The 23,280-nt window shown below is 51.0% G+C and overlaps 1 protein-coding gene across 12 annotated transcripts in view; it reads right to left on the bottom strand.

Moving 5' to 3' along the window:
* DIPK2A (divergent protein kinase domain 2A) overlaps positions 1-21,457 on the bottom strand; it is a 28,576-nt gene extending 7,119 nt beyond the window's left edge. For 2 of the 12 annotated variants that reach the window (XR_010726889.1, XM_066241539.1), the window contains exons 1-2: positions 20,186-21,303; positions 3,744-4,047 (exon numbers count right to left, since the gene is read on the bottom strand). Coding sequence is in view for 11 of the 12 variants with exons in the window: in XM_066241539.1 (XP_066097636.1) it covers positions 3,744-4,047; positions 20,186-20,842 (961 nt within the window). In the remaining variant the exon portion in view is untranslated. The other 10 variants (XM_066241542.1, XM_066241545.1, XM_066241546.1 and 7 more) reach the window with 10 other exon arrangements.
* Between the last annotated feature and the right edge of the window lie 1,823 nt (positions 21,458-23,280).

The raw sequence follows: 23,280 nt of genomic DNA, 5'->3' as shown, positions 1-23,280 counted from the left end.
GGCGCCCGGGAGTGACAAGGTCAGGTTTCTGTTTTCCTTTTTCAAAGCTCGCCACCGATCACCGACATCAAGAACCGGTCAGCGAAGGGCCGCTAACGGTGGTGCAGGCTTCCGAGGCCTCGTGGTCCTGGTGGTGGTGGAGGGCTGACCGGAGGCCCTGGGAGCAGGGACAGGAGGGGGTGGGGTGGGGTGGGCGGAGCAAGGACCGGCGGGGGGTGGGGGGGTGGGCGGAGCAGGGACCGGCGGGGGTGGGGGGGTGGGGTGGGTGGATCAAGGACCGGCGGGGGGGTGGGGGTGGGCGGAGCAGGGACCGGCGGGGGGGGGGGGCGGGGGGGGGCGGAGCAGGGACCGGCGGGGGGGGGGGGTGGGCGGATCAGGGACAGGCGGGGGGTGGGGGGTGGGCGGAGCAGGGACCGGCGGGGGGGGGGCAGGGGGCGGCGGGGGGGGGCGGGGTGGGGGAGCAGCACTTTGCAAAAGAGGCCAGAAGCAAGGGGAACAGGGAAGGGTCTCACACACCCTGTCTCAGGGGAGAGAGGATGCTGAGGAGGAGGGCGGGGCGCTGAAGGGGGGACAGAGGCAGCAGCTCCTCAGAGGAGGCTGGCTGGGGAGGAAGAAGAGGGAGGAAGATGTCCTGCTTCTACCTGCTTGGAGGGGAACTGAGGGAGACGTCCCACCCGGACCTCCACCTCCCCAGGGAAGGATGAAAACAAGGGTCCTTTACAGAAGGCGCTGGGAGGAGAGAAGAGAGGGCGGGTATACAGAGACAGCACTCAGGTGGTCCTGTCTACCCAGAGCCCCCTGGGGAGCACCCGCTGGGCTCCAGCGGCCCCAGAGCGGTGCCTTTGGCCGGGGGCCCTCCAGTCAGGGGTCCTTGACAGGAAACTGTGCGTTGGAAAGTCCACATCAAGAAAGTAACAAAAAGTTTTTGTTGTTCTGTGCAAACACGGGAATGAATAGAAACCATGAGTCGTGCACTTCGAGAGGATGCAGGGGGCACACCGCCGCGGCCTTCCCGGGGTGGGGAGAGGGGAGTGGGAGAGCACGTCCCAGCAGGACATCTGTCCAGGACAGTGGCAGCGGTGCGGGGTCCGCAGCGCAGCCGGGACAGAGCCAGAAAGCGGTCTGCTGAGTGTGTAGTCAGAACAAGGCACCGGGGAGAGCCAGCACCGCCCAGGATCGAGTGGAGACCAGGAGTGTGTCACCGAGCGACTGCGGAGACCAGGAGCGTGTCACCGAGTGGACTGCGGTCACGGGCACCATCCCCAGGTGCCTGGTCCCTGGGAGGGAGGGGGGGGAATTAAACCCGAGGACCCTCCCCGGGAGCTACAGCCCTTCCGTTTCTTCACACGAAGTAGGTTAGAACTAAATTACTGGCTTGGTCCCCGCTGTAAAACTCCCCCAGCGTTTAATTTAAAACTACGTCAGACATGCTGCCCACCTACACTCAAAGAGCTGGCGAGGGCGTGGAGGGCCAGCATTTGGGCGAGACAGACCCATGCCAAGCCAACGCTGGGGACCTGCAGCTCCAGGAACCACCGAATGGCTCACAGGAGAAAAGGTCACCGTGGGGACCACACAGAGCATCACGGACAAACAAGGCACCCCGAGAACCGCACCATCTCCCTGGCAACCTGTAACGGGCACGTAAAACTTCCTTCTGCACTGGACTGCTCACCACAGAGGACAGCAGACCATGTGAAGGGGACGTGCACATGTACCTGAGCGTGCTGTGTCTGACTGTGCACACACCCCCGGGGCGTGCTGTGTCTGACTGTGCACATGTACCTGAGCGTGCTGTGTCTGACTGTGCACACACACCCGGGGTGTGCTGTGTCTGACTGTGCACATGTACCTGAGCGTGCTGTGTCTGACTGTGCACACACACCCGGGGTGTGCTGTGTCTGACTGTGCACATGTACCTGAGCGTGCTGTGTCTGACTGTGCACACACACCCGGGGTGTGCTGTGTCTGACTGTGCACATGTACCTGAGCGTGCTGTGTCTGACTGTGCACACACACCCGGGGTGTGCTGTGTCTGACTGTGCACATGTACCTGAGCGTGCCGTGTCTGACTGTGCACATGTACCTGAGCGTGCTGCGTCTGACTGTGCACATGTACCTGAGCGTGCTGTGTCTGACTGTGCACATGTACCTGAGCGTGCTGTGTCTGTGCACATGTACCTGAGCGTGCTGTGTCTGTGCACATGTACCTGAGCGTGCTGTGTCTGACTGTGCACACACACCCGGGGTGTGCTGTGTCTGACTGTGCACATGTACCTGAGCGTGCCGTGTCTGACTGTGCACATGTACCTGAGCGTGCTGCGTCTGACTGTGCACATGTACCTGAGCGTGCTGTGTCTGACTGTGCACATGTACCTGAGCGTGCTGTGTCTGTGCACATGTACCTGAGCGTGCTGTGTCTGTGCACACACACCCGGGGTGTGCTGTGTCTGACTGTGCACATGTACCTGAGCGTGCTGTGTCTGTGCACACACACCCGGGGTGTGCTGTGTCTGACTGTGCACACACACCCGGGGTGTGCTGTGTCTGTCTGTGCACATGTACCTGAGCGTGCTGTGTCTGACTGTGCACACACACCCGGGGTGTGCTGTGTCTGACTGTGCACATGTACCTGAGCGTGCTGTGTCTGACTGTGCACACACACCCGGGGTGTGCTGTGTCTGTCTGTGCACATGTACCTGAGCGTGCTGTGTCTGACTGTGCACACACACCCGGGGTGTGCTGTGTCTGACTGTGCACACACACCCGGGGCGTGCTGTGTCTGACTGTGCACACACACCCGGGGTGTGCTGTGTCTGACTGTGCACATGTACCTGAGCGTGCTGTGTCTGACTGTGCACATGTACCTGAGCGTGCTGTGTCTGACTGTGCACACACACCCGGGGTGTGCTGTGTCTGTGCACATGTACCTGAGCGTGCTGCGTCTGACTGTGCACACACACCCGGGGTGTGCTGCGTCTGACTGTGCACACACACCCGGGGTGTGCTGTGTCTGACTGTGCACACACACCCGGGGTGTGCTGTGTCTGTGCACATGTACCTGAGCGTGCTGCGTCTGACTGTGCACACACACCCGGGGTGTGCTGCGTCTGACTGTGCACACACACCCGGGGTGTGCTGCGTCTGACTGTGCACACACACCCGGGGTGTGCTGCGTCTGACTGTGCACACACACCCGGGGTGTGCTGCGTCTGACTGTGCACACACACCCGGGGTGTGCTGTGTCTGTGCACACACACTCCGGGTGTGCTGTGTCTGGTTGTGAGCACACACACCCGGGGTGTATTGTATCTGTGTGCACACACTCTCCAGGTGTGCTGTGCCTGTGCACACACACCTGAGGTGAACTGTGTCTGGCTGTGAGCACACACACCTGTGGTGTGCTATGTCTGGCTCTGAGCACACACCCCTGGGGTGTACTGTGTCTGTGTGCACACTCTCCAGGTGTACCGTGTGTGCACACGTACTCAGGGTGTACGGTGTTGGAAGGAATCAAAGGACACTTACTCAACACGGAGAAACTGACTAAAAACACCTGTATAGCAAGTCGGCATTTGTTTATTGATGCCGGCCCCATAAAACAAAGAGACGCAAGATTACCCTCTAAGGAGGAAATTAAAGACTTGCCTCCTAGAAATGTAAAGCGGATTCCCGCACAGAAAGAACAATGCACACACACACACACACACACACACACACACATCTCGAGGTTCTCTACTCACTCTGTCTGATTAACCTTTTGTCAGCCACCAGCACGTTTTCGGCGTCCACGATGATGACCTTCCCGTCCCGGGGGCCCACGGCGAAGTTGTCGAAGCTGACGTCCAGCAGGTAGAGCGCAAACTCAAAGTCGTTGTTGGTCAGCTGCTCGGCGATCTCCATGAGCTGCCAGGCGAGGTCCACGCGCTTCTCCCACGGGGCGTGGAAGTAGCTCCACAGCTCCTGCCCCACGTAGTTCACGGCCACCATCCGGCCGCAGGCGCCCAGGTACTTGGCGAACGGCCAGCCCTCGTCGGACGGGAAGCTCTACAAAAGAATTATGTTAGCGTGACTAGAGATTCCGACCAGTCCGTCCTGCGGACCCTCCCGGGAGAGACCACCACTAGGCACGAGCTTGCGTTTTCTCGCTGCGTCCAATCAATAGTTCAACGGAGGGACACTTAATTCCTTTTCCAACTCATACCAGGGATCTGAAAAATAAATTTTTAAGTGGGTCACGTTACGTTATAAAGCTGGTGAGACAGTACGTACTGCTTATCAAAATCACAGAACTGAACTGGCCAACAGAAGACACCTTTCTTAACGAATCTGAAAGAATGTAAGCGTCCCCCTCTCTGGCCTTTGATCTGTGTGAGTGCAGCCACCACCCTGTCCCTCTGAATGGGAGCACTGCAGGCCTGCTGGCCAGCTCGTGTGGACCAGGCACCGGGCTCTGTGCAAGGCTGGTAATAAGAGTGAACGAAAACACTTCAGAAGAGAAGAAAAGACACCAAATCAGTGTCAGTTACTAAAAAGTGCTGCGGGTTCTGGAGGTGGAGTTCAGGGAAGGGTTCTCGGAAGTGTCTTCTTCTTTTTTTTTTTTTTTTAGTGAGAGAAAGGAAGATAGTGAGACAGACTCCCTGTGCCCTGACTGGGATCCACCTGGCAACCCTCATCTGAGGCCGATGCTCTATTCAACTGAGCTATATTTAGTGCCTGAAGCTGATGCTTGGACGAACTAAGCCACTGACTGCAGGAGGGGAGGAGAAAGAAAAGGAGGAGGAGGAAGGGGAGAGAAACAGATGGTCACTTCTCCTGCGTGCCCTGCCCGGGGATCGAACCCGGGACATCCATAGGCAGGACTGATGTTCTATCCACTGAGCTAACCAGCCAGGCCCCGGAAATGTCTTTTAACCCACTCCTAAAGTCTGGTAAACAGCACTTTGACATCCAATCAATGCAGCCACCACTCCAAGTTACTCTTGGGTCACGTGCACGACACCCCATTTTCCGTTCACCGATGGCCCAACTTCAAAATGATTTCTTCTCCTATCTGACCAGGTTCTCTGACAGATGTTGTAGAGAGCAGGAGCAGGAGCAGGAGCAGGAGCGAGCTGTCCTCAGGTCAGACAGAACGACAGGCTTCACCTGAGGCACTGCCCCGTGCTCCGATGCCCACCCACACGCACAGGACTGCTGGGGCGCAGGAGGACGGGAAGTAGTATTTTAAACGAAACTTCTTGGACGATGGTTACGACCAGAGGAGGTGGGTTGTTAAGAGCCACGCCTTCATCTGAGTGTCTTTCCTTAAAGAGGACATGAAGTATTCGGAGAACACGGCATTTCTACAACGACTGCAGGAGGAATAAGGCGAAACACTACGGAACGGACACACAGCGCACGTCCACGGCTAAAAGGTCAGCACTCCACCTGTGGGATGAGAACTGGAGAAGAGGCTCTTCCTGCTGGACCCCTCAAAATATAAAAAATAAAAAGTCAGTCATTCTAACTGACAAAATGCAACAGTCTTACATTAAAATTTTTATCACACTTTCAAATGAAAAAGAGTTTTAAAACTCAACTTCAACAAAAAAATGATCTGTTTTCATTTAGGCTTCCTCACCCCTCCATCAATAAATAATAACGACTTGTCTGTGGATATAACGTCTTTAAATTTTAGTATCTTCAGTTGGCAATAAAACACTCATTACGCCAATTAAAATTTTAGATTATGCTAGTACGAATCTCTGAATACAGGAGGGGGAACTGATTCCGTGTTAGCGGGTTCAGGGGAAACGGCGACCGATCTGCAGCAATTAGAAAAAAGCACATTCTTACTCTTATCCCCGAGAATTTTTCTTTTTCCGCTGGGGCTCTGGGCAGAGTGGCCGATGGGCCTCACGTCCCCAGTGAGAAGTGCGCACACTACTTCCTGAGCCACGTGTTATTCTCGCCAACACCTCCTTCCCAGCTTAACATCACCCACATGACCTTGAAAATGTCCTTACAGACCACAACGTTTACCCGGAAAGATGTAACTGCTTCCCGGAATGATTCCCGGATTAAAAGCCACGGCGTAGAAAGTAGAATCCCTAACAATCAGTCAAGGCTGTGAGAAGAGAGCGCACGGTAGCAGGCGGAGAGCAGAAGCCCAGCAGCCCTCCTCCGTCCAGCTGCGGCCCAGGACTCACACGCCACGTTGTACAAACAGACACAAACCTATCTGTGTGGAGACAGAACGGTCTTTGACCACAGGAGAGGAGGGGAGCCTGCCAGCCTCTGCCCGGGGGCCAGCGCCGCCCTTGCTGTTGGAGCCTTTACAGCTGGCAAGTAACAAGTCAGCGACTTCGCTCCCCGAGTCCCACACAGGAGAGGACAAAAATACAGGCACACAGGTCTCCTGGGGCAGCTCTACTCTAGGGCCACGCGGGGACGGCTGGCAATGTTCCCCGGCACCCTTGTTCAGCCTCGTTCTCCGAAGAGCCGCCCAGAGTCCGCCGCCTAAATCTTTCGGAGGAACTTTGAATAGATGAACTCACGCCCCGTCACGTCTATGGTAAGAATTGTTCGTGGGATTGCCACAGTCGTCCGGTTTCATTAACGAGAAGAGAGGTCGACTGAACACACACGGCACGTAGCGCAAGGAAGCCCACGTTCACGTAAGGGCTGTGAAAACAGCCCTGGCTTAGAACCAGAATGACCATCCTCACACAGAGCTCGGGAGACCAGAGTTTAAGACGTCGGGACTCGGATCTGTTACGTTATGTCAAACGGTAAGAAACACACTTCCTGCTTCCTGGTCACCAAGCTCCCACAGTGTATGTTTTTTGGGAGTTTTATTTTATTAATTTTTTAGAGAGTGAGAGAGAGAGAGAGAAGGGAGGAGGAGCAGGAAGCATCAACTCCCATATGTGCCTTGACCAGGCAAGCCCAGGGTTTTGAACCGGCGACCTCAGCGTTTCCAGGTCAACGCTTTATCCACTGCGCCACCACAGGTCACAGTGTATGAACTACAGTAGTTCGGATAGGAAGTCTACCGCTGAGGTCTGCAATTTTTTTGAACTTGAAACCAAATCTTAGCATCAGCTCTTCACACTGCTAAGATTAGAACAACAGACACATAGTTTCAAGTAATCTGAAATAAACTGTGAGCGTTGTAACGAATTACTTACCATTGAAGAAATGCATACGGATACTTTCCAGTTCAGAAGGAGTCCTTCCATGTGGAGTGAATTAAATTAAAGTTGGATCAGAGGCACTCCAACCAACAGTTCACGGTTCTCCATCAAGCTTGAATGTGTGTCATAGAGTATAATATGTAACGTTTATCAAACTAAATATTAGTTTAAGATTGTACAACTGCACAAAACAGTTATAACAGTACTGTATTTTTCAAAGAAAATGTCTCCTGAGTATCACTACCAATATAAATATTAAACATAAATTTGTAAAAATATCAAGCCAAACATTGTTAACTGCTAAGATTTAAAGAAATGTTAATTGCCCTCGCTGTTAATTTACAAATAAAGGAAGCATTTTAAAGAGGAAACAGATGATAAATCACCCTGTCTAGGTATATTTTTGTTGTTGTTTTTTTAAACAGAAAACCATAAGTTATTTCTTGGCTATCATAAAACTCAAATAATACTAATAACCATCTCATATGCGTTAACAGTAGCTTAAAAACGGGGTTTCAAAAACAAACGAAACTACTATAGTCACCTTTCGTTTTAAGAAAAAATAAGGCCCTGGCCTGTTGGCTCAGTGGTAGAGCGTCAGCCTGGCATGTGGAAGTCCTGGGTTTGATTCCTTGCCAGGGAGCACAGGAGAGGTGCCCATCTGCTTCTCCAACCTTCCCCTCTCAGTTCTCTCTCTCTTCTCTCTCCCTCTCCCACAGCCATGGCTCAAAAGGTTAGAGCAAGTTGGCTCGGGCACTGAGAATGGCTCCAAAGCTTCGCCTCAGGCACTAAAATAGCTTGGTTGCCAAGCAATGAAGCAGTGGCCTCCAATGGGAGAGCACAGCCTTGTAAGGGGACTTGCCGGGTGTATCCCAGTCGGTACACGTGTGGGAGTCTGTCTGTCTGCCTCCCTGCCTCTCACTTAATTAAAAAAAAAAAAGAAAAGAAAGGTGACATGAATGTCCATAATCAAGATTAAGAAAATATAGATGATTTTCTATTCCTTATGGTATGTCACATAAAACCCTACATTGAAAGGACAATATTGCGCGAAAGTAGAATAACGAACCTAAAACCCACAGGGTCCCACCTTCTCTTCGTATCTCACTCGGTCTGTGTCCCCGTCAAAGCCAAAACAGCTTAGAGAGCGTTAGTGTCTTCCCCTGTAGAGCCGGAGTAACGTTCGTACCAACATATTCAGCACGGCAATACACGGACTACAGGAAGAAGGCATGAAAAATTCTTTGCAGATCGAACACTACTTGATAAAAGAACAGCCTACCAGAACATTTCAATACTCCCTCATTAAATCTGTTGGGTAAAATAAAAAATAAAAATAAAAAAATCAAGATCGCCACCCAGAGGTATGCTTCCTTTGTGATCACCTACTACCTGAAAGGCATCGACCACCTACCGATAACGAACTCCTTTCCCCATGGAGCCAAGAGCCCCTTAATTAGAGAGGCATCTCCCCCTGCCTCCCAGCGGTCTCTCATTTACAACGGGATACCGTCAATTAGCTACCGGACTTCTAAAACTCTCTGAGAAATAGAGAGGGCGTCCACAGGCACAAAAAAACCCCACGAAACTTACAACCGGGTACTACGCAGATATACATAAATACAACGTAGCAACTCTGCCTTCCCCTGACCATGAGGCGGCACAAAGTAAATTCTAGCTGCGGAAAACAACCGGTCACCTGGCTCTTGACCGAAAACCGAGCACAATACCATGTTGACGTGTGACCAGTCAAGATGATGCTGGATCTCCGTACTTCCAGAATTGGGGGACGATGGGTGCCCACCTGAGCTGCGAAGGTAGTTCAGCCTTATCCATCACGGTGGAAGGGATTCACCTCAACTCACACAGGTAGTAAGAGGCCAAAAAAAAAAAAAAATCAGGCGAATCCAACCCCTCCATCTGGGACCCTTCTGTGTCAGAAGTTTCCAGATTTTGGAAAGAAAACAGTGCGCTCATTTCATATACATATTATGCAATGCTTCCAAGCTGTCTGGACAACACCTCGCAAAAAAAAAAAAAAAAAAAAAAAAAAAAAACCACCACCACCATCGTATGCTGCAAACGTAATGTAAGCTTATTCATCCTAAGTGGGAGAGAGAACACATCACCTCATGTGGTCCCCCATTTTTTTTTATTATTATTATTATTATTATTATTTTAAATCTGACAAAACCTATTTTCGACAGGTTCTCAGATTTGGAATTGCCGGCCAGGGATGGTGGGCTAACCCCCGTGTTCTCGCTGACGTCCCCACACCAGCTGGAGCAGAGAGAAGGCAGGGAGAGAGCATGGAGGGAGGCACGGGGAACTGGACGCCAGGTCCAGCCTCCCTCCACCACGGAAGGCGAAGGAAGCAGCAGCCCCTGGTCTCGGGGGGCGCTGTCAGCCTGAGCTGGGGGGACGGTTATTAAACACACACAAGTGACAAACAGGGAAAGTGTTACCCATCCCAGAGGAGAAGCGTGCATCAAGGAAGCGCAGAGACCGATGTTGGATGGCGTACTAAAGGGTAAGTAACGTGCTCTCAGGGGTGAGGGTCACACGAGACAGACGGAGGATGGGGTGGGGGGCACAGCGGCCGCAGTGCCCCCAGCGAGGAGGAGACGGCTGAAGTATCAAGAGTCCGGAGGAGGAAACAGGGCCAGACGCTAGAACAGAACACAGACCAAGTCCTCAGCGTGGTCCACCCGCCGTAAAACACCCACAGAGATGCCAAAGCCTTAATTCACCTTCAGAGATGCCTGACCTATGAGAATGAACCAACGTCCGCTCTCTACAGTGCCAGTCACCTGTTGATCAACAGACATCCTCCACCAGGTCACCGATGCTACGAATCAGAACACAGGCAGGAAAACACACAAGAGACAGGGGAGCCGCGACTAAAAAGTACACTTGAAGTGACCTTTGGGTTTTACGCACCTATTTATTTATTTACAATGAGTGGCTTGTAACCAACAGGAGGAAGAGACGTGTTACAAAACTTCCGCTTTGTTTTCTTTAGGAAAAAAGAAAAAGGAAATTCCCAGCGAGGAAGAAAGGGACTTCACCTGAAAACATACACTCTGAGATCCGGTGACTGGCCGTCCACAGAACCGCCCCATGGCTGGGTTCACGCGCACACGCGGATTTCATTAAACTAGGCGCTCGCCGAAGCACAGAACACACACGCGTCCAGGTTCGGCTGAAGTTTCAAAAGGACTCTTAAGAGCCCGGGTCTGAACCGCATTCCATGGCAGGAATGCGTGTTGTAACAGCTGCTCGTGGAGATTTAGTCAACTGTCCTGGTGACAGACAAATGTGTTCACAGCTCTGGGAACCGTCTGGAGGGGAGGGAAGAGGGTACAATTACTGGGATCATTTAAGGGTTACCTAATTTTCGGTAACATTACTCTGAGACCTTAAGTTTTTCTTTTCTTTTCTTTTCTTTTTTTTTTAACATATACTACACCAAATAGTGGCCACAATCCACCACAAATGATTTGCTGAGTGCTAAGTCCCACCCACCTAGATTCCAGCACCATGAAGCAATGCCTTGAAAATAGTAACAGTAACGTTCACTGCGAGGCATACCCAACAGCTGTATCTAAAATTGGAAGCTAATGTCAAAACACATCTACGACGACAACAACAACAAAAAAAACTATCTCGGTTGAGTAGAAAAAAAATCGTCAGTTGACACTGGCTTAAGAAAGTCACCCCGCCCCCCCAAAAAAAACCCCAAAACATCATGTGGCCCTAAATTTTAAATCTGCATAAACTGGTCTCCACTGGTTCTCACCCACTCTCACAACGAGCCGTTGTGACCCACATTTCTAAGTTGGAAATTTACCTACAAACACCATACTGAAACACTTGACTCCCAATAAAACAGAAATTCAAAGAAAAAAAAGAAAGGAAAAAAAAAACATATAAACTTCACTCTGGCCTCATCACCTAAGAAGGCTACTTTCGTTTGGTGTGACAATGTCTGATTTCTGCCAAGTAGCACAGGGCAACCTTCCCTGGTTCCCTTAAAACACAGGCGGAATAAACACTGACCTTCAGAAGAAGGGCAAACCAGCCGCCAAGGGCCTTCAATTCATGAACAGCCGGAGCAGAACTGCTGGCTGGGTCCCCTGTTCTCAGCTGCTCCTTCTCTGGGCCCCTCGCCGTAATCAGGGATTGTCAAGTCAGTAGGTGATCAGGCTAAACACCCGGGAGATATAGCCTTTAGCCTTTATTTTTCTCTGTTCCTCCCACCTCACACCCTTTAACAAGTCGTCAGCTATTTCTCCAAAAAATACTGGCGTCACCATCCTAATCCACACCACCCAGCTTTCTCCCACAACTATGTACTTAGTTCTCACCACTTATAAAAAAAACACAAACAATAAACATTCTCCACAAACCAGGCCCCGTTAGAAACACTTCTGTTGTTCCCCATGGCTTTGAAAATAAAACCTTGAACTCGTGACGCGTGGCTGGAAGTCAGGCTCTGTAGGACATGGTCCTTGTCCACCTCCTCAGCGACCCTGGAGCTCGCCACGCCTCCCTGGTCCCACGCGCGGTCCGGCTCGGGGGCCTCTTCATCCACCGTGAGTCCTGCCTGAAAGCCCTCTGCCCTCGGAAGCTGGCACCCTGGGCCCCCGGCTCTTCCCTGCCTCTCACACCTCGTGCCAGCCTCCCGGCCCTCCGATGTAAAGCCGTCTGTCCCCAAACCAGTTCCCCACTGCAGGCATCTGCTTCGTTCCTTCTGCAGGACGGACTTCTGCAATGACCTGGTGTCTGCACCTTGTTTACTGTCCTCACCTCATGCCCCAGAAAGCAAAGGCCGCACAAACTGTCCCTTGTCCCGTCTGTCAGCGTGGGCTGTGTCCCGAGGGCCTGCGGGCGGGCGAGTCCTGGCACCGCAGCCCAAGGCCGCGCCAACCTGTCACACCCCTGCATTTGACAGTCCTCGCTCCAAGGGAGCCCTGGGAAGGAAAACCACAGAGACCCCAGGAGGCACGCCCACCTCACATGGCACACCTTTCTAAGGGCCTGTCCCCGAGTCTAAGAACTCCCCACCAATAACCAAGGCTTCCCCTCTATTTTTAAAATGATTCATCGGTGTACGAAGTAGAATTACGAAGCTACAATAATGATCACAGACAGAAACTAAAATTATGTGTTCTGTACTGCGGAATCCTTACCTAAACCCTGTTTCCTACAATATTCTAGTCATTGTACTTTATATGGGACAGGTCCCTACCCCCCCCCTTAATTACTATTCCAAAGAATACGAGAGCCTGAAGCAGCAGCCACACAGATAATCAGGACGTGTGTCTATGTCGAGGGAGTGAGATTGGCCCATCTGTGACCGGAAGAGTAAAATGTACGTGTTTCTAAGAGAGACGTCAGCATAACACCCTAAAGAACTCGTCAACTTCTCTAGCTGTCTAGAAAACGGAGTAAGGCCCATGCAGACTTGACTCGGGGTGGGGAACACACAGCACGGTGTACAGACGACGTGTTGTAGAAGTGGGCACCTGAAACCTGTGCAATTTTAATAAAAATAAAGTCAATTAAAAGGAAAAAAACAATGGAGTAAGATCTCTTACAAAATATTTACATATATATAAACATATGTGTGTACATATGTATATGTATACACACATGTATATATATGTATATGCATACACACATGTATATGTATACACACATGTATATGTATATGTACATGTATAGTGTGTACGTACATGTATACACACATGTATATGTATATGTATGTGTATACACACATGTATATGTATATACACATGTATATGTATATGTGTACACATGTATATGTATATGTGCATGTATAGTGTGTGCGCGTATGTATATGTATACACACATGTATACGTATCTGTATCTGTATATGTATACACGCATGTATACATGCATGTATATGTATATGTATAGTGTGTGTACGTATGTATATGTATATGTATATGCATATGTGTATGTATACGTATATGTATATGTATAGCGTGTGTGTGCGCGTGCGTGCCCTGACCAGAGACTGAACCTACAACCTTGGTGTACTGGGAGAACACGCCAACCAACAGAGCTCCCCGGCTAAGAGAGTAACAGTAGTTTGTAAAAAAAAAAAAAAAAGAACTTTACAAGGGACGATATTCTGTGTATCTAAATAACCCTATCTCCTTTAATGTTGCAAACAATTCTCTTGGATACATGTTAACATTCCCATCTGACTGGTTAAAACACTGACTTGCTTACTGCCATCCAGTAACTTTAGGCGGGCATGGAATGCCACCCCCCACTGTCTCCGTCACAGCTCCGGCCCCCCCACCCCCCATCTATGGGCAGAACCCCACTTATCTCCTCCAGAACGCAACTCCTCTGAGAGCTCTTCCCTGGTCTTCACTCCCATGAAGATACACCCAGCTCTCCCTCCCGAGATAACTTATCTGATAAGGAGTACTGTACTCATTTTTTCCACAGGACTTCGCATGCTGTACTGCACTGATTCTAGCTGTTCACATCCTCAGCTGCCTAGACAGAGCCTTCCAGAACCTTCCAGAGCCTTCCGGTCCAAAGGCCTGAGACCAGATTGTCCACCAAATGAACAAATCAATTCAGTTCTTCGCTCTCTAACTCCAGGACTGTGAGCCCAAAGCGCTTCCAGCTATTTCACAGGTTAAAAAAAAAGAAAAGAAAAGAAAAGATGAACAAATTGGATAAACTACAGATTGATCACCTAATTCAAAGCCTTTCAGGGCCTATGAGCAGGATGCACAATGGCCCTCCGTCGTACACTAGCAATTCAGTCTAAGACATTTGGTGACCGTGCGTCCAACAAAAGGTCACCGTACGTGTCAGTAGCAACGCGGGGCTTGTATTTTAAGGCCCTATGAGTTTAACAGACGCATCACGAGTGAAAAGGGAAGAAAGAAAGAAAATGAAAAAAGCCAGCATTCTGGGACAAGTCAGCAGCAATGCTAGCAACTCAGGAAATCAGCAAGAGACCATGAGCCAGAGGGAGAGAGAGAATAAGAAAAAAACAAGTCTGAAGACCCCCCGAGAAACTGACCCCCATGCCCAGAAAGCAGACCCTCCCCACCCTCCAAAAAAATTAAGCTTTCTAGTCCCCAGCTGCAGGCTGGAGGAACACGTGCTGACCCACGCAGGGGAAGCCCGGGGAAGACAGAGAGTCGAGAGATTAGAGGCCAGCACAGAGAGAACCCCCAGGGCTCCCCACGGTCAGAAGACACGGATTAACCCAGAAAGCAGGTCAGGTCAGCGCAGACAAACGACTTCCCTCCACCAATGACCCAGCAGGGACGCCTCCCTCGGGGGGTGCTCTCTCTCTTTCTGCGGGCTTTCCGAAACACGAGTCTTCCTCCTGTGTGTGGACCTGAGGTACACAGAATTATTTTATTACTTTTGTTCGCTTTTTCATGAAGGACATTCAAAGAAGCCTCCAATGGGCGAAGGGAGTTTGGGGGGTGGGAAGCCCTCCAGACTTAAGCTTATGAGTTTATTATATAAAGTGCTCTACGCAGAGCTCCCTCCGTCCAACTGTCTCCCCCCGACGCCTACGCCTGGGGACGCAGTTGCCACAGCAACGAGGGGCAGGGAAGCACATGGCTCCTGGAGCTGCTGTGGGAAAAGCAACTTCTGACGCCAAGCGGAGCCCGTCCATTCTAAACGTCACAGACCCACACAGCACTGGCTACCTTGGCCGCCATTTTTTTTTTCCTGGAGAGGCAGTCTTGTTTTAATCTGATGTCACATGTGTCAACACTTGGGGGTAGGAAAACAAACGTGAAAGAGCATTATCTATCCATTTTGGCCTCCAACCTGTACCCCTAACAAGGACTCAACCCCCTCTGTAGAAGAGTTTAAACCCACAAATGAAAGTCAAGCTCGGAAGAGAAGTAGAAAAAAAACTTTCTCAAGTCAAGAAGAGTTTAGGAAAGTCATACGATGTTGAGGGGTTGACCAGGAAGGAATCTAAACCAAGTCTCGTTTGACAAGAGAAGTAAAACGAACCCCACAAAAGAGTTTAACAACCTGTCGTTAGCTAAATGGTCATAATACGTTGTTATCTTCAAAAAAAAGTACAGCTTACGCAGTCCAGCCTAAAAATACGTTCTGCTCCCCTGGAAATGCATTTTATAAGGGCAAAACCAACAACAATCACTCAAAGTCTTCTGAAAAAATTCATCCTATAATGCAGGAATGCACTAAGTCAACCTAAGATAAGGGTGATAGCAGCAGTTGTCCCTGTTGAAGGTGACCCATATCCAAATGAACTTCAGAACAGCAGATCAAATGCACTGAGGTTACTTACACCTACTGAATGTCTAGCCCCCACTGAGTGCTTCCAATCCACCAGGCACTAACTACAATACATAAGGTGTTCTGAGCATAGCATGCCATTTATGGGAATTAAAATGAAGGGTTAAAATGCACCGCTTAAAATCATGACAGGTATGTACTGTAAAAATGAAGTCCGTCCCGTGAAAACCATGCTTCAGAAAACTTCAGGCCAATCAAGTTCTACAAAACACAGCAGTCACATAAATTCTCCCCTCCACCTCCCTCCGCTGCCAAGAGCTTGCGTTATTTCTATCAACAAAGCCATCTTCCGTATCTCCAGCTGATATGGTCGGAGGCACAGTCTGGACATCGGGAAACCCAGACACTGTGTTTCTCTCACCCACACAACGTCCACACGTCCAAGGACATTAAGAACAAACACGGGCAGAATATTTACAAGCTCAGGAACAGAAAACACACCAGTATCTTACCAAATACCTCCAACACCTCCACCCTGGAGTATGTGAAGAATGCCATTACACAATCTGCAAGTCAACAAAGTCCTTCTTGGTGATAACTTCTTGGTGAAGTAAAAACATGAGGATGAAAAGAAGGCATCAGAGGAGAAGGGAAAGGTTCTAGTATTACCTCCTTACCTGATGTTTATTGAATAGAAAACCTTTTCAGAAAATAGTTCTCTGGATAAGCTGCTCTAAACTAGGGGAGCTTACCCAACCACGGAGAGATAGTTGAGCTTCTCTGCTGTGCCAAGTGGGAAGTCTACATTACAAATAGATGTAGCCCACACAGATAAAGTACATTTGTGATAGACCAGGGGTCCCCAAACTATGGCCCGCGGGCCACATGCGGCCCCCTGAGGCCATTTATCCGGCCCCCGCTCCACTTCCGGAAGGGGCACCTCTTTCATTGGTGGTCAATGAAAGGGGCACATTGACCATCTCATTAGCCAAAAGCAGGCCCATAGTTCCCATTGAAATACTGGTCAGTTTCTTGATTTAAATTTACTTGTTTTTTATTTTAAATATTGTATTTGTTCCCGTTTTGTTTTTTTACTTTAAAATAAGATATGTGCAGTGTGCATAGGGATTTGTTCATAGTTTTTTTTATAGTCCGGCCCTCCAACGGTCTGAGGGACAGTGAACTGGCCCCCTGTGTAAAAAGTTTGGGGACCCCTGGTGATAGACATTACCTACCGTTTAGTATGTATCCTTTCTAGGATGAATAGAAACTTTGAGGTGAGTTTAATGAGTTAAATTCAGATACTAATCTTTTTCAATTCTTTCATTAGTACCTAATGAAAGGAGATTTTTTTAAATGTTTACTTTGGAAACATGTTTGTTACATCGGAACTTTTGTTAAGAATTGTCAACGTCTGACCTGTGGTGGCGCAGTGGACGAGGACCTCAACCTGGAATGCTGAGGTTGCCAGTTCGAGGTCGGTCCGAGGCCGGCTCGAGGCCATGGGGGCTTGCCACCAGGTCAGGCCACTTACGAGAAGCAACTACTGCGAATCGATGCTTCCTGCTTCTCCCAACCCCCCCCCTCTCTAAAATCAAAAAATAAAACATTTTTAAAAAAATTGTTTGATGATGTCAGTTCAAAAGACACTTTCTCCAAAGTAACTAAATTTTAAACAATGTAAGATAGGCACAAAGTCTACTTTGTCACCAAATGTCCAAAAAATTCAAGAAGTAGCTCCCTCTCCTGGGAAGAAAAAAGAGTGATTCCTCTTTAAACTGTAAAACACACATGTACCCTTACAACATTTTAAAAAATATATGAACCAATATATATCTATATATATATATAGATATATATTGATATATATATATAGTAATATATACAAGGGGCCAAATTTCAGTGGTTTTTTTTCTGCTATCATCAAGTAATATTCCAAAACTGATCTAAACAGCTATTAACAGTTTCACAGAAACCAGTGTACGTACTAAAATCATATGCGGTTGTCATATGCGGTAGATAAGAAAAGGTATGGAGCATGATGATTTGACTTGGTGTGTAACAATCTTTGCACCTGATCACAGGGCTGTGAGATTCCTTTCCATCTGAGTGGTCTTATACCATCATCAAAGCTGTGTCCACACTTCTTAAAGCGCAATAGTTTTGTACCAAAGATGAGGTGGTTCTATAAAGAAAGTAGCAGCTGTATGAAGATCACTTCTTTAAAAATAAGTCTTTTTCTTCTATTTGCCTGCTCATCAAGCAAAAAAATAAACACACCAATATGAGTGGTACACAAGACCGTGAATTTGTATTTCATATAGCGTGTATACCACTGGGTTGCCGATATTAAAAATGCAATTTAAAAAATGCCAGCTAACAATGTTATTACATATGTTTATTTCCTCACATACTGAAAACAAACTCGTCCTACCTTTATCACCATCTCTCCACCCACGAGGGGCAATTGTCACTAAATTTAAATCACAAGACTATAACTGATTTTTTTATATAAAGAAGTTGTTTATCATTAAAGATGACAATTAAGTAAGAGGAAGTTTGAGGGCAGAGGTCACCAGAAAACAAGATACAAGCACACTTGACTACCTCCACTATGAAGTACACTGAATATGACATCAAGACTTCAAACTTCCAAAAATTGAAAACCTTCCCAAATAAAGGTTTACCTTCTTGCCAATCAAATGCCAAAGTTTCTCTTATTCAAATGCCCTATGTTTATAAAGAACTGCACACATAACACACCTTCTTAAAATGTTAGTTTTAATATTTATTGTTTCTAATTTGTCAATGACTCACCAGTAGGGGAAAAAAAAAATCTTTCAAAAGACAGCCACTGTGATAAGTTCAGAAAATGTGTATGACGACCACTATAGCTCCTGACTAAAATTTTGGGTCCCAGAAAATTTGAGAGACTAATCTAACGCAGCGAACTACAAGGCTCAAGTTTTCTCCAGGGACCACCTTGCTAATATAACCATCCATTTCTCAAAGACAAAAAGGCAGTTTAAATGAAAAGGAAGAAAAAAGTGTCAAATCAAATGTACATATCGTAAGGATAGCCTTAAACTTTAGCGGCTGACTAGTTTTAAAACTATCAAACACATTTCTTCGATGGAAGCTGAACCAGTTCTGTCAAACAGAGCAGTATACACAATTCATATTTTAAATTCCACCGGTTACAGACTATATCCAATCACACCTTAAAATTCACCAAGACCCACACTCAAGTTTGGTTTAAGGCAAAATATTTATTCTGTGTTAAAATTATAATCCCATGAAACGGGTGACTCTTAGCTAAACTGGGCAGCAGAATTTGAGGAAAGAAAGCCAACATAAATGAATGTAACACACTCTTAATTTATGCAACCCTGTACAACCAGCACCCCCCCCCAATCAGTGACATTGCAGAAAGGCTGCAAATTGTATCAAAACTTATTTGTGATGCATTTTAAGTCACTCTTTCCTTCTTGTATTTAAAATACCACAGCAAGACTGGTAAGGAAAAAAAAAGAGCAAGGAACTTTCTCCCTGCGGTTAACAGAAGGGACGCCACCCCCACCCCCACCCCCACCCCCCAGTTGTAACCACTACCCAAAGACGCCAGGCAAAAACCCTACAGCCCAGCCCTGTGGGAATGTCCATAAACTCACTACTCCAAAGGCAAACAGTTCTTTTTATGTCTTGGGGGTTTTTTGTTTTATGTGTGTTTTTTTTAGGCTGCTTCGTTGTTTGCTGTCACCAGGAAAAAGGACTCAACCTACTCCCCTAAAAGGCACGTTTGTTTCCAAAAGAAAGTCAAAAGAGCCAATAAAACTCCACTAGAGAGGCGAGAGGGCCTCCCTCCCAGTTTCTCGCCCTCCCTGGCCTAACATTTCACCTCCTTCCCGCAGCCAGCCAGCCACACAGACCCCAGATGACCACAGCAGGTCACAGAAGCCCGTATGAAAATGTCTGTCCCGGCCTTAACCTTGGCCCCAGCCCCCAGTCCAAGGAAGCCTCAACTTTTTCCGTTTCTGAATCCCACCCAAGCCAAGGGCCACGATGGACCCGCCCCCTGCCCAGCCCCCTCACCCCTTTCCTACTCTCATCTTTCCCAGCTTGTCCCCAAATTAGCTTCTCCGAGGACTTTGCCAGGTCGAGGAGCTAAGGACGAAAACAAAGACAGACGGACTCCAGGGCCCGAAGAAGTCAGGACAGGAGCCACGCAGGGGACTACAGGGGCGAGCAAACGCGGGGGAGACGCAGTTGGCAATCGGGGCTGAGGAGAGGTGCCAGGGCTCGTGGACACGCTGCACCGTGGAAGTGTCACACCGGCAGATTAGAGCAGCAAGCCCAGGAAGGAGGAGAACCGAAGGGAACAATCGCAGGAGAGAGAGACATTTTGGGAGCAGACAAGACGCGCTCCCTCTGGCGTTGAAAGGATCCGTGGTCTCTCAAATCCGAGATGCGCCGCGTCTAGGTGCCAAGAGCGGGCGCTGACCCCACCCCCCCCCCACCCCCGCCGGGTCGCCCTCCGCAATCCGGCACAGCGCCCGGGGGGGGGGGACCCCGGCGCCGCCGCTCCCCCTGCCCGCAGCCTGGCCCGGGCAAGCCGGCCGGGTCCACGCCGGGTACCACGGGCCAGCGGGGCCGTGCCTCCCCTCCCCTGCTCTGCCCTCCTGTCCCCTCCGCGGGCCGCCCCGCCCGGGCTCCGTGCCTACCTGTAGCACCAGGGGCTCGGGGTTGAAGGCCAGCGTCAGCAGCAGCTGCATGCGCTCCGAGTCCTTGAGGTTGCGGAGCAGAAAGCTGCCCGAGTCCTTGGTCTCGGCGTAGCGGCGCACCAGGCGGTCGAGCAGGCGCTGCGAGGGGCAGTGCACCAGGTCGGACCAGCCCTCCACAGCCTCGGGCGTGAGCAGCCGCACGTCGCCGTTGAGGCGCGCGAACTCGGTGCGCGGCATGGCCTGGAGCAGGTCGCAGCGCGGCCGGCCGGTGGCCCGCTTGCAGATGCTCTGGTCCAGCTGCGCCAGCTCGCGCTGCGAGCCCAGGCGCTTGAGCACCACGCGGCGCCGGCCGCCCTCGCGGGGCTCCCCGTACTGCGCGAAGTACACGTTCTTGACGTTGAGGAAGTCCAGCAAGCGCAGGCGGCCCCACGCCTCGAACACCACCTGCCCGTTGAGGAAGCGGCGGCACCAGCTCGTGCCGAAACACGCCGGACACTTATTGAGCTGCAGGAAGCGCCGGTCGGCCAGCTCGTTGCGCTGCCAGGACGCGAGCAGCGACGGCGAGTGCAGTACCATCAGCACCAGCAGGCTGCCCAGCGCCGCCAGCTTCAGCGAGCGGGACAGGCGGCCCAGCTTCGGGGGCATCAGGCGCCACATCCCGCCCGCCACTGCCGCCGCCGGCGCCCGTCCGCACCCGGAGGGCGAGGGCACCCGCGGGGCGCCCCCGCCGCCGCCGCCGCCGCCGCGCCGGAACCCGGAGGGCGACCCGCAAAGGCCCCGGACGGGAGGAGGCGCGAGGGTGCGGGCCGGGCCGGGGGGCGCAGTGGGTGTGCACGCGGGACCCGCAGCGGGCAGGAGACGAGCCGGGCAGGCGGCGACTTCTCGCAGTCACTAGTCTGCACAACTCTCGGGCTCCCTCCTCCAAGCGCTCCTCCTCCCAGCTCCCCGCCCTCTGCCTCCCGCGGCGCCTCCTCCCAGCCAGCCAAGTTATAGAGGCGCGGGCGGGGAAGGGAGCGCGGGGACCCCAGGCCGCGCGCTCTAGCGCGCGCGCACGCCTTCTGCACGCTCGGTGCGCGGGGGCTGCGGCGGTGGCGGCCGGGGGGGAGCGGGAAGGAGGGACTCACGGGCGGGGACGAGGAGCTGCGGCGTCTCACACCGAAAAGTGGCCACAGTGCAGGAGGCGGGGTGGAGCGGGCGCCCGCGCGCCCCTGACGCCGCACAGCCCGGCCCGGCCCGGCTCGTCCGCGCTGGCTCTCCGGAGGGGCCGGACGGGGGCGGGGCCGGGGGACGAGCGCGTCGCGCGCCGCCCTGAAAGCGTAAGCGCGGGCTCGCGGGGCGTCCCCGCGGGGCGGAGCTCGGGCGCGGGGGAGGAGGAGCGCGGCGCGCTGGCGTGGTGACTTTAGTGCTGACTCCTCTCCCGTGGCTGCTGAAGACCCCGGGGCCGACTCGTCCCGTGGTGCAGCCGGGGGACGGAGGGAGGCCTGAGCTGCAGGACCTCCACGGCGCGCGTGGGGCGAAGGTGGGTGGGGCATCGGGCCCCGCCCCCGCGCCTTGTACGGGAGGGGCGCGCGCGGGGCGGGGCGGGGCGTGCCAGGAGGGCTCTAGCGTTCCCGAAGTCCCTGGGCGGGGTCTGGCCTCCCGAGAACAGGGGGCGAATCCCGGGGTCGTGGGGACCAGCTGGAGTCTTGGTCTTTGGCGTTTCCTTTCCGTGGAAGCGTCTCAAGAGATTTCCAGGGTGGACACGGGAAAAATCGAAGTCGTCGGGACGCCGCGTTAAAGAGACAGTAGGGTGAACGGGAGCCAACGCCAACGCGCCCCAGTGGCGCCAGGAGCCCCGCCCTGGACGCGGCGCGCTGAGCATTGGCAGGTTTGCGCTGTTCCCCGCTTGCTCTCCCAGCCTGGTCCCCCGATGCCGCCCCGGGGTCCCCGTGGGCCAGGACGTTTCGGGGCGGTGGCCGGGGCCGGGCGATCTGCGCAGCCAGGTGGGCTCAGGTGCGCGCTTCCGCAGCAGAAACGGTTCGGAGACGCCAAACCACAGCCCCCTGTTTGGGTATAAGTTTTAGAGGCCTCGGACGCTTTAACAGTAGCTGCGGAAATATAATTACACTATTATGCATTTTACTTTTGGCGCTGGGATAGAAAGAGTTAAAGTCATTTTACTCCTTTGGAGCGTTGTTAAATCTGGCGGATAGGTGGTTCCAGATACAGTATTTTAAATGTCTGGGCCTTAATCGAGTTAATTCTAGAGGCTGAGCAGGGATTTTTAGGGGACCCTAGGACTTGGCATGTGTAGACCAGCCCTGCAGAGGCTGAGTGAGAAATATCTGTACTGCGTGTTCGGACTCACTTTTCTCTGCAGCTGTCTGGTTGTAAAAGAGCCATCCTCCTGAGAAATGCTGTTGGGATTCATGTGTTGTCCTTCGTGGTCTAAGAATTCAAACCTGAAAAAAAAAAAATCCTTTGGATAATTTAATATATTCAGCGTAGAAGTGATGTTTAAGTGCTATTGCATTAAATACAAACTGGGAAATTTAGCCTTCAAACCTAGTACAGAGTAACTAAAGACATTTCTTGCTGCTTCAACGACGGACTGTGTCTCCCACCTTTTACAGTAATTTGGGTTTAACTTGCCTCAGGCATCCGGAAACTCCATACAACCTCAAGTTATCAGCAGAATCTCGGATGCGCATTGCACAAGGATAACGTTCAGCTCTGATCCGTCTGCTGCTGATAGGTTGGCAATTTATTACTCAGCTGCCAATTTCTTACCTCCAGCATCTTTTTTTGGTACCTGTCCTGTAGATGCATTCCATTAGTATGAGATAATTTATGCAGAATTGCTTTAAAACAATAAAAGCGATACATACATTTTGTGTATGGGTAGTGAGAAGGATTGATCCATTAGCCGGCTTGCCAGTGAACTGATGAAGCTGAGATCATCCGGGTTAGTGAGAGACTGTTTAGGGGACAAGTGAGAGGATTTAAAAGGAGAACTGTTTCTATGTATGGAAGAGGTCTTTGGAGTTCTTAAACTGCTCTTAGCCTCCAAATCCTTGGGATTGTGTATAGGCATCATTTGATAAGTGGACGTAGAA

Source organism: Saccopteryx bilineata, chromosome 8 (genome assembly GCF_036850765.1).
Source record: "Saccopteryx bilineata isolate mSacBil1 chromosome 8, mSacBil1_pri_phased_curated, whole genome shotgun sequence".
Taxonomy (NCBI): domain Eukaryota; kingdom Metazoa; phylum Chordata; class Mammalia; order Chiroptera; family Emballonuridae; genus Saccopteryx; species Saccopteryx bilineata.
The sequence above is the reverse complement of the archived record's forward strand: the minus strand, read 5'-3'. Positions and strand labels throughout refer to the sequence as shown.